The sequence below is a fragment of the Branchiostoma floridae genome, chromosome 15 (assembly GCF_000003815.2).
Source record: "Branchiostoma floridae strain S238N-H82 chromosome 15, Bfl_VNyyK, whole genome shotgun sequence".
Classification (NCBI taxonomy): Eukaryota; Metazoa; Chordata; class Leptocardii; order Amphioxiformes; family Branchiostomatidae; genus Branchiostoma; species Branchiostoma floridae.
Window position 1 is genome coordinate 17,359,166 of NC_049993.1, and position 11,611 is coordinate 17,370,776.

Consider the following 11,611-nt stretch of genomic DNA (forward strand, 5'->3'; position numbering starts at 1 on the left):
AATCAAAAGTGATTGGACTGATCATAAATATCATAATAAAGAATTTGACACGTACTTTGAAAAAAAAACGGTGCTGCCAAACAAGCATCAATGATAAATATTTTTGTACTTGTGTAATACTAGTAGTTGTTTGCCATACATTGTATCATGTACATTTGTCGTGCAATAAAGTTTTTGATAAATAGGGGCTATGAAACCAAGCATCTACCTGTCTCGCAGAGAAGGCCGGTATACCCCGGAGGACAGTCACACACGGGAGAACCGACGAAACACGAACTGCACTTTCCTCCGTTCTGGCACACGTTAGGCTGGCATGGTGTAACAGCTGTTGGAGGAGCATTGAACACATTCATGTGAGGGAGTATAGGGCGTAAAACACATATCAGTTTGAATCTAGTCATGAAATGCATTGCTAATTCCTTTCTTATGCAATGGTCGTATTTAAAAAAACTGACACAATATGTATCCCTTATGATCTGCTCGATTCGTCAAGCAATTAATATGGGCTAGTAATATCAATGACTTACGAGACTCGCAGACGTAGTTGTGTTGTTCCGTGCAGGCGTGGTAGTCTCCTTCGTAATTCTGGTCTCGGTCCAGGAGCACACATATGTCGAAGGGGCTGTAGATATCTCCAGCCATCCAAGATGACTGCACTGTAAACACATCATGTTGAATTTGGTAAACATTGATTCAAGGCGGAGAGGTCTTATTTCATACACTCAATCATAACTTGAAAAAAGGTCCGCAAAGAATAATCAAGGAAACTACGGTTTGGATGATAGGCACATACGGCTATGCACATATGACACAGTCAGAACCTACCTTTGGGGCGTTCGAGTCTCAGGCAGAAACTAAAACGCCATAGTCAATCTCGACCACGTGGCCACAAGGCTGACCACAATGATGACAGCGTGGTATGAAAACCGACATTAACTCTTAAGTCACTTTAAACATACCCAAATGTGTAATTCAGCATAGAATCTAAATGGCATCAGTAAGTCCGGCAATGGGAATTACTTCACGCTTTGTGAATTCCTCTCCATGAATATTATGTGTATCCAAACAGAAGCTGTATCTGTACCTACAACGCCTGTATATCCGCCCTTTGGCGCAACACACTAGATAGATATCAGCTCACCAGAGAAGGGGAATCCGTCCCCGTGAAAGAAATGGGGAAGCTGTGACTTTATGATCGTCCAATAAGAGGCATTGATAGACTGCTGGATGATGCTGGCCAGCATATCCTGGTCTGATGGTTCCTTGACATCTGCCAGCTGCCCTCCAATGCTGACACAGGCAGCAGAGGCCTCCTTGTGGGACAGGGCGTCTTTTGACTGCCGATAACATTTGTTGTTGTAGACTAACATGTGAATGTAAAATAAGACAATTAGCTGTGGCAACAGCACAAAGCAGTGGATGCTATCATGGAGTCTATACAGTCAGAATGCCATACGATTGTTGTACCCCATATTAAATCTCTGTCAAGCTGTGAAACATGACGTATAGGACGGCAAAGTATGGACCTGTGTTTACAGCAGTGCAACTGGTGGTTTGTTGTACTATCAGCGTGAAAAACTTCAAACACGTACCTGTTTCACAAAACAGGAACTCGTCCACATAGAGGCCATCAGAGCACACCGGCTGGGAAGGGAGTCGAGAGCGTTTGAATATTTATAAAATGTCTCCCTCTGTTATAATAATCATGGTTTCAGCAAAGGATGCACATAATTTTGAGGTAGCTACAAACAGCGCCGTTATGGATCGGTGATAAATTCTAAAGTTAAAGTTTTTGCCGATTATATAGCCAATGGTGGCGTGAAGGTGACTCTTTCGGAAGACCAAAATATTAATGTACCTACCTGGAACGTGACTGTCGTCACCAACTTTGCATTGTTGGTCACCGTGATCACGACGACGTAATCGTGATCATGTGACCCCAGAGGGATGTCCATCTTGCTGAGGTCGGGCACGATCTCGTAGTTCCGGAAGTAACACTCGCTGTCCTTCGGGATGCAGGCGCAGTGAGGCGGGTCACACTCGGGATGGAGGACCTGGGCGTCAACACAGGGCAAGTTAATCGGTTATGACCGCCACAATTAGAAATACACATCTATATATATGTACAAATCTTCACTTACAGATGGTCTTCTGACTGCCAACTGCCCTTCCCCGTGTACAATGGAGCTGTTGAGGAAGTCCTGAAGACTCCAGTGGATGTTGTGTAGTCCGCTGTGGTCGTCAAACGCCTCAAATCCAAACCTATTAATATTAGATGATATTTGGTTATACTAATCATTCAATTCAAATGTCATTGATGTCATTCTGTACTTAACTTATCTGCATACCAAAAGTTATCCATTCTTAAGGTATTCACTTCAATATATTCAATATATCACATGTTTCAAACAAAATCGGCCACAAAAGTTCCGTAAAAGCTTTATAAACATTTGAAAATCAAGACCATAGCATGTAAAGCATACTTTCTAATCATTACAAATGATAACCAATATACCGTAAACCGAAACGTAACACACAACGACGCACACCTTATTGTGAACAGATCAGATGAGTGATTTCCGACCAAGGCTGTTACTCCGTGTTTCTTGAGCCAGACGTTCTGCACCACAGGCGGAGAGGAGTCGACGTGAAGGAGGACATCCTCTTGAACGAAGTTTCCCATGACGTCATAGGCTTGCAGCCACAGTCGAACAGAGTCACCGTCTTCCCTAGGAATGTCCAGATCAACTCGTTCTGCCTGGGGATGAAATACAGATTTTGGAGCTTGAAGTCTAGACATTGATACAAACGATGTCATACATATATGTAGGGCGATACTCACGTCCGGTCACTTTTTCCCCCAAATTGTTGGTTGGAAATATTCAAAACAAACAAACAAAGATTGTACTTAGCTCATATTTTGCTTTAGCTTTTCCTTTGTTTATCACTGGATTACGACAAGTCAAATATTGTTCACGGCTAAGAATACCTCTGACTAAACTACACGTGCAGAGGTTTGGTGTTGTAACAGGTCGTCCAGTGTAATATAACCAGCTGCTGCCACGCCGCGTGCCTGCGAAGCTGGTGTGTTAGGCCAAATGGTGGCTATACTAGCTATGCAGATATCCGGCAGACATTAGAAACATTGGCGATTGGTATTAGGGTAATTCGTAGCTCACCATGACGTCAGGCACTGTTGTCCAAGTGTTCGGTGGAGTGGTGATGCTCCGTCCACCGGCGTGGTCTACAGCGAACGCACTCTCAGCAATGATGATTCCATAAGCGTTGGGAATGGCCTGTCGTGATCTTGAAAACATGTTTACTAGGATATGATTACACTCATTTTTTTTAAAGGTTAAAGGAACACTTCTGGTGTGTAGAATGTTCCAACAGCGAAAACTAGTCATCCAATCGGTTCATTATTGTGAACCATAACTTTGATCGGTATAACGGAACGTCGATGTGGTTTAAACGTCTAACGGCAGGAACTAAAACGGGTTGTAAGTAAAAGCCAACCTTTGCATTGGAGGAAGACCAGTGACCTCCTCGTACCCAGCTGCAATGGGAGGGTCGTACGGCTCAATGGAGGCCAGCAGTTTGTGTTGATGGTGGAACAGGTTACGGTACCGTCCAGGCCACTTCAGAGATACCTATACTCACAAAAACAAAAAGGGACCGAAAAGTTAATCGATGATGATCTATACAATCTGACACAATTTGAATATTTAAGCACTAGAACAGGCCACTTGGTTGTCTGTCAGGCCATTGATTCATATTCCCTACAGTCATCCATCCATCCAATTTCATATATTTGTTCGTCTTTTACCCACCTTAGTCCCCGCGCCAAGTGAGTTCTGTAGGTTGGTTTGCCACAGATGACTCGTGTTTGCTGCAGCGCTGTCGGTCCACAGTGGTTGGTGCGCGTCCACCGTCACGTTGTTGACGTCATCGTAGATCAGGAACCTTCGGGCGCGCTGATAGTTTCCGGCAACGTCATTAACGGTCAGGAGAAAGCAGTAAGTACCTGAGAGAGTAAATTCAGACAGATTTAGAGAAACAAGGTGCAAAGTCACTGTGAGGACTCGACATGCCACATGGCAATATCCAATGAAAGTGAATGATGAAACTGTCACCGATTACAATCACCGATTACAAAGTTTGTTTGAAGCTACCTTTATCTGCAAAATCATTTAGGATTTTTCATTGTAATGCAGAACCTGGTTCACTCAGTGTCACGTCCACCATGCCTGCTCCTCTTGACACGTTCTGAGACCCTGACATGACGGGAGTGACGGACCTCATACCCAGCACATCTCCGTACGGCTGGAGCTTGTACACCACGTACTCATACCGGCCCAGACCTGAACCTTCGTCACTCCAGCCTGGCCAGCTAAGCTGGATCTGGCCCTGTAAGTTCAGAGGAGTCTTATTTATTTGCTTAATAAAGTTTATCAAAAGGTATCGTTTATCAAAATCACGAGAAATCATATTCCCCAGTGATTTTTTTACATCACTTTTGCTGACTGCTCTAATAATTTTTGCACACAGAATGAAAAAAAATTTATGTATATATAGAACAAATGTTAAGATTTTTGTGAGTTTTATTGCCTATGCAACAAACGGATAACATGTTGGCAAAAGTTGTCCTTGGAGATTTCTGTACCATTTTGGACCTTCTTTCTGGGACGCAATAATATACCTCTACAGAACTCACTTTTTTGGTGTATGGAGGACCGATCTCCATGAGTTTGGAGGAGCAACTGCTGGCAACAGAGCAGTGGGCGGGGTCACGGAGGTCATAGGTGAAGTGGGCAGTGTGGGTGACCTCTGACCCATGGTAGTACTGACGGGCGTTCTGGGTCACAACCCCGTCCGAACGGTCGTGGTTGTTGATGACGACATAACCGCCGTTGGTCGCTCGGGCTTTAAACTCCAACCTTTAAATGGATGAATAAATTGGCAATGGAAGGATGTATTGGATAGATGGAATGAGTGAAATTAATTGGATAGAAACGCACAATCAGATTTTGGGATGATTTGATCTCGAAACAAGTAGCCTACTGTTTCTTGCATGGTAGATCGTTTGTTGGTACGTCGTAAATTCACAATGTTTGAATACGCATAGCCATTTTGATGAGGTGGATAAAGGCAAGGTGGGAATGATGCAAACAGGAATGAGATTCTGAATAGGGACTTTAGGGAATTGACCATTCATAGCGCTAGCGGGGTACTTTCTAAATATGCTGAGGCAAAGAAAAGAAGCATGCTGACGTAGATACCAATTGTTCAACCCGTATGGCTGGAGCATTAGTCAAAGTCACAAGAATACAAGGTATTGACATACTTGTCGCCATGCTGGAGTGTTGGTAGTCCCAGGTTCTCATGATTCACACAGTCATTCAGGTTTGTATCCGGGTTGCCCTGGCTGTGCCCGATGCTGCACCCGATGCTTGTTCCTGACCGCAGTGCTGATCCGTCTTCAGTTAAATAAGAGTGATAATTCATTATTATGCATACTAGTACATCCTTACGTGTGTTCCGACAAGTGACAAGTAGTGAGGAATACGCCTTTCACATATTGTCTAACTCCGTCACTCACCCAGTCCATCATATCGTCTACTCTCTTATATATATCTCAACATGAATATCTATTTCGGAACGATCTTTGTCAATCAAACATGATAGGCCTTAGAAAAAGCTGACGTCATAAATGCAAGAAAACCTATTTCCCAGTAGCAAAAGTAATTGAAACCTGAAAAAAAAAGAATGTGTATACCTATTAAGTGGCTGTCTCTATCAATCATTTGAAGTTAAAACTTACCCCTGAGCAGTCTCCAAGTTGTGGACGCTGTGACGATGCCAACCCGGAAGTCTTTGAAACTATCCAGAGAAGATGCCCCTACTGTGCTTGTTGATAACAAATTCCACTTTACAATGATCATCATAGTTCTAGGAAAATACGAATATCTTAATACATCAATCCTAGGTTGGTAACTCTGGTACTTGGAGTCATGGCCGCTGTTTCTTTATTTTTTGACAAATGTGAGAATGGTCATTGTCTGGCACATGGTTGTCTGCCTAACACGAACATGACAAATGGAGATACTGTTGTGTGTGTGTGTGTCTGTCTGTCTGTCTAGACTGTGTGTGTTTCTGTCTGTCTGTGTCTGTCACGGATTTATGTGTGCCTACATTGCATTTCCCTCTCTTTATTTTTGGTAAGACAGTCCACAAACTTTTCTGCACTTTAGTGATGTCATTTGAACATTTTCCCAAAATTGTAAATTTGCTCCAAACATTCAGAAGTAATTCAGGAGCTTTGGAGATATGTCCAGAAATACTGTAATTCACTTTGTCTTCTCGGTACCAAACTTTCATGGTCGGAGAAAATTTAACTTGTTTTCGGAACTAAGTGTTCACGGTGGCAGCAGGTGCACATGAAAAAGTCTCTTGTATTATCTGTTATCAGTAATGATAAATTCACGTTACAGTCGTCACCAAGCAAACTGTGAACATATGAAGTACATTGAAAAAATCAGGAATTACAGTATGTGATTTATTTATTTATTGCCAATGATACAACTCATTACACGGATCTGCCTAGGCAGCTTTGGGCTGGTAGCGGCAGATCCACAGAGATACAGACGAACATACATCATCGGTCGACATGATCGCACATGTTTACACACGACGGGGTTATACCGCCCCTTGCGGGGTGACATACCCTTTCATATGCGCCAGGTCTCCCGTCCGGGTGAATGATGTAAATCACCCTGAGCCGTAGCTAGGTACTCATTTTCACCTGTCGTATAGTGAGGAAAGCCGTGTAAAGTGCCTTTCCCAAGGGCACAAGATCGGTAACACGGCAGGCGGATTCGAACCCGCAACCTCTCGGTCACGGGGCGAACACGGTCCCACTGCGCTCAAGGTCCCACCCCACCCCACTTTCTTACATGTACCTGAGAGTTCTCCAGGATCCTGGCAGGTGAGGTGCTCTTCGGGACGACAACCACGCCCCTCTGTACCTGCCACCTGAGGCACACCTGTGGAAGATGGAACACCTGGTTAGTCGCTCACCTCACCTTTATTACACCTCATAAAAATTTTTGGTCAATTTGGAGGGTCATGTTCAACATTTTTTTAGACCTGATCAGACACTGTTCCACAAGTAAAAACTTGCAATGTACCACTGCATTGGTTGAAAATGCACCAGCTAGAGTAAATAGATTGAACAAAAGAACTCAAGTTATACCTGTGCTGGAGTTTTCTTGTGCTTTTCTGCGATTGCAATCACCTTTGGATCCTTGAGGGGACTGACACCATGCAGGCTCTCCTCCCTGGAAGAGAGAACTTGCTGTGAGTCTGAATTGAAGTCCATGTCTGGACCTGAACCTGGACCTAATTATTGTGTGTGAACTTGGTCCATTTTGCTACAAAGGAAATTCTACATTTGATGGTTCAGGAGTACTATCTTCAATATCAAAGACATAGTTTTTTTTACGAACAACACCAATTGCCTCTGTTGACCAAGTTTCGCTGTCTTGTGTTGGAACAAGGAAACACAAAGAAATTTGATGCAGTTATATGAGCATTAATAATGGTTGTATGATTTCCTCGCCACATCAGAACATGAACACAAAAAAATAAATACAATGTACCGGCAAAATCAATATACTTTCCGTGCAACCAGCACGCCCGGATGATGATGATGATACTTTGCTATTTAACTGTTTAAGAACTGATCAGTCATATAGCAGTCAATTACTGATATTTGATTGTTGTATAAAAGAAAAACAGATTTGTACAGTACCCAGGTCTGCCAAGTGGGCTGAATGCCGTTATGATGACATTGTTGTCTGCAGCACACTTCAGAAGCTTGCTGCACACCAGGTAGGGGTGGGACTCCACCTGGAGATTGGGAGGGAGAAATAAAATGTGACTATATTAGAAAGCAACACCTCCAAACAATATTGCTGCTAGTATTTTATCTCTATTTGGGTTGCATACAATGTATTTCTGATTCATTTTTTATGTATTCACCAATTGATCTAAAATGGGAAAATTCAAATAACTGCATTACACAGTCACCTCTTCTCCACTGATACTAAATGCATTTTGCACCGGGTAGATTAAAATATAATGTTTCTTCTCTTAAATCCCTGCGTAAATTAACTGCATGGGTGTGGGTGGGTGGTTGTTTGGCTCTGGGGGTTGTAACAGTGTGGTTTATGCGCCGCCAAAGGGTCTGAAAGTGGTTTGCGGTGTTAGGTTTGTGAACTGACGGCACTGGTTTGGCACGGGCTCGAATAATAGGAGCCAGGGTTTATACTTGCCCCTTGTGTTTCAGGGTTAACATAAGGCAAAGTTAAATAATTAAGTGTGATACATTCTCAAGTACAGTAGAAGCCAGTTACTTGATTGACAGCTGGTTTGATCCTACCATTGGTCAGATTGTTCAAATGAAATGGAAGTGACCTTATAAGGTAAATTCTGGGAGGATCTAACTTGATTGACAGCTGGTTTGATCCTACCATTGGTCAGATTGTTCAAATCAAATTGAAGTGACCTTATAAGGTAAAATTCTGGGAGAAGCTTACTTGATTGACAGCTGGTTTGATCCTCCCATTGGTCAGAACCTCTTCCATCTGTGAGATGTTGAAGTTGGACACACCGATGGCCTTCACCAGTCCTGCGTCCACAAGCTTCTCCATGGCCTGAAAAAGATGAAAAAATTAAACATAATAACTGATAGGGAAAAATAACTTGTTTTTGCTGATGTGTTCTTATTTCTTCATTTTCTTCTTCAGTACTTACACAGTAGTAGCTGTTCAATATGAACAATGACAGTGTATTTTCGAGGTGACCGGATAAGGATTTGGAGGATAGGGGTAACCAAGGAGGTTGAACAAGGGGCTTATAATTCAGCCTCCTTGGGGTAACAGTTCAGTTCAGTCATCCATATCAGGTGACATATGCTGTTTAAGTTGAAGTGTAAGGTGTAGTTTCTAAAATATGCATTATGTCTATTAAAAAGCAGGTATACATAAACTTTTTGGCGAATCTTATTACCTGGATGTCTAACCTACATCGACGTGTGTGTATGTCGACTGAGAATATCATTGATCATTTTCTTAGGATAACATTAAGAATATATTGCAAAATCTTACTGACCTCATTAACATAATTTATGCTATTTTCAAAAACAGACAAAGATTTAGGTAGATACTGACAATTCTGAAAACCTAACATATTTTCATTTGCTTAAACCTTCAAATAACACTTGTACGCTAGCATTTCCACCAATGTTAAATCTTATGGTTTTTAAAACCTAATAGTAGTGAAAGACCATACAGAGTATATGATATATTTTGGCATCAATAACGATGCTGACCTAGACAGCTTTATTACGTCATTTCCGGAGTTAATCCGTTAATTCTAATTGTTTTTGGACGCCCATGATTGACGCTTTCAATACATGGGTGGATTTACACACAAAGGAAGTTGTCTGAGTCTAGCGGTAGGCCGCCTGCCAAGGAATTGTTGTCGTGGATGTTATAAAGAGTCAACAGATAATGGCTACCCACTGCGCTCATAAAATGCCCCCGTCAGCGCACACTCATGGCCCTATCAAGAAACATGTTGAGATTGAGAATAATTATAGACATATTGTCTTGTTACGGTATCATCCTGTTCTGGTCATTTTCGAAGAGCCTTTTTTGTCCTCTAATATAGGCTAAAGGGACTGCCTGCTTTTTTCCGTAAGACATATAGACAGCCTATTTTCATTTCCTCGTAGGGAAAAAAAAAATTACCATCTTATCTACGTAATTCGTAGCGAGGCGACCAAATTTAGCATAATTGCCTTCCTTGATTAAGCGAAATACGTAGGGGGTTCTTCTGAATTCAGCGTAAATCATTGTCAGGACCGGGCCCCATGCAGACCCAGCTAACGCTAGAGCAAGGCTGTTCTGCAGAATGCATTCAGTAAGCTTAATCTCCCGATCATTGTGGTACAGACCTTATTAACATAATCTTTGCTATTTTTTAAGACTAGACACAATTTGTAAGTAACTGCTGACAATTCTGAAAACCTAACATAGTTGATGTGCTTTATTTTTTACATAATACTTATAAGCAGGAATTTCCACCTATGTTTGGTAATAATCTTCCAGTTTTAACAGCCTGTATTGTAGTGGAAGACCATAAAGTGTATATGATGCATTTTGGCATCAACCATGATGCTTGCATGATCATCTTTCTATGCGATAATGGCGGATTTTGGTTCATTTGGATCATTTAATTTTTGGACACCCATTGGCGCCTTGAATGGCCGCCTTTCAATGGGTGGATCTAAACACAAAGGAAGTTGTCTTTTGATCAATCTAGCTCCACAGGATACTGTAAATGCAGAAATGTTCGTGGTGGATTAATGTTTGTAGTTTTCACTGTGACCACTTCACCGCGAACTTAAATCCACCGCGAACATTTTTCTCTTATGGTATTAGACTGCAGTCTATGGTGTTACAGCGTGATCAAAACCACCTCGAAAAGTCCTTTTTCCCGCTACCGCGAAATTAAATCCCCGCAAACTTAAATGCATTTACAGTACTTTGGCCTGAGGCAAAAAAGACCAAATTGAATCTATATTCTCTGCAACAGCTAATTTTTCGTTCCTACAAATATGATGTAGCAACTAATATTCAAGCCTGTCATTAATGATGCGCACTGGCCTTACCGAGAAACATTTTGAGATTTAGAATTATCTGTATCTATATATAGCCGGTATAACCGCCCTTCGGCATAACACACCAGCTTCGCAGGTACACGGCACGGCAGCAGCTGGTTATATTACGCAGAACGACTCGTTACACCTAACTTTTGCACATCTATCTGCAAGCGTTCTTTAAAACTACCCAGAGAAGATGCCCCTACTCAGCCGTACTTGGTGATAACAAGTTCCACTCTACAATAATTCTGGGAAAATACGAATTTTTGAACACATCAATCCTAGGTTCTTGGTAACTCTGGTATTTGAAGGCATGACTAAATTAGAGATATATTGTCTTGTTTCATCCTTTCTAAGAGGATTCTTATCCTCTAATATATACAGGCTAGAGCAAGTCTGTTGAAAAGAATGCATCAGTACTATACTAAAGTAAGCCTAACCACATCCACTAACTCAAATATCAATCCCTGATGATTTTGGTATAGACCTTATTAGCATGATTTATGATATCTTTAAGACCAGAGAAATTGTAAGTACCGTATATTCTCGAATAAAGTACGCACCCCAATTAAAGTACGCACCCCTGATTTTGGACAAGTCTTAGACAGGCCAAAATAGTTACTCAAGCAACTGGATATGGTTTTGAAACGGTCAGACGTTTCGGAAAGAATCCACTTTCCTTCGTCAGTGACACTGAAGTGATCTGCAAGAAACAGGTCTTTTATACTCTAACTATGAATGAAGACAATTTCAGATGTCCAATAGGAAAGGTTGTAAGACAATTCAGACTGAAGACAATTTGGATTCCAAAGAAAACAAAGCTAAGTCAAAGTCAAGCTGAAGACAATTTGGATTTCAAAGGATATCAAGGCTAAGACACAGTTA

General features: G+C 41.8%; 1 protein-coding gene across 1 annotated transcript; it reads right to left on the minus strand.

The window, feature by feature from the left end:
• Positions 1-188: 188 nt before the first annotated feature.
• Positions 189-8,803, minus strand: LOC118431582. The gene is made up of 17 exons (XM_035842823.1): positions 8,598-8,803; positions 7,811-7,908; positions 7,253-7,337; positions 6,941-7,043; positions 5,345-5,477; positions 4,715-4,937; positions 4,218-4,407; positions 3,831-4,024; positions 3,517-3,650; positions 3,180-3,306; positions 2,550-2,758; positions 2,142-2,262; positions 1,863-2,054; positions 1,593-1,644; positions 1,142-1,363; positions 528-656; positions 189-325 (listed from the first exon to the last, which is right to left on the minus strand). The coding sequence occupies exons 1-17, from the start codon at positions 8,709-8,711 to the stop codon at positions 189-191; spliced, it is 2,463 nt and encodes an 820-aa protein (XP_035698716.1). The 5' UTR covers positions 8,712-8,803.
• Between the last annotated feature and the right edge of the window lie 2,808 nt (positions 8,804-11,611).

Coding starts and splice junctions, on each gene's coding strand:
- LOC118431582 (XM_035842823.1), bottom strand. CDS start 8,711: ATGGAGAAGCTTGTGGACGCAGGACTGGTGAAGGCCATCGGTGTGTCC. Junction 5,478..6,940: donor GGTACATGTAAGAAAGTGGG/GTGGGGTGGGAC, acceptor ATTTAACTGAAG/ACGGATCAGCACTGCGGTCA. Junction 657..1,141: donor GGACGGATTCCCCTTCTCTG/GTGAGCTGATAT, acceptor ATGTGTTTACAG/TGCAGTCATCTTGGATGGCT.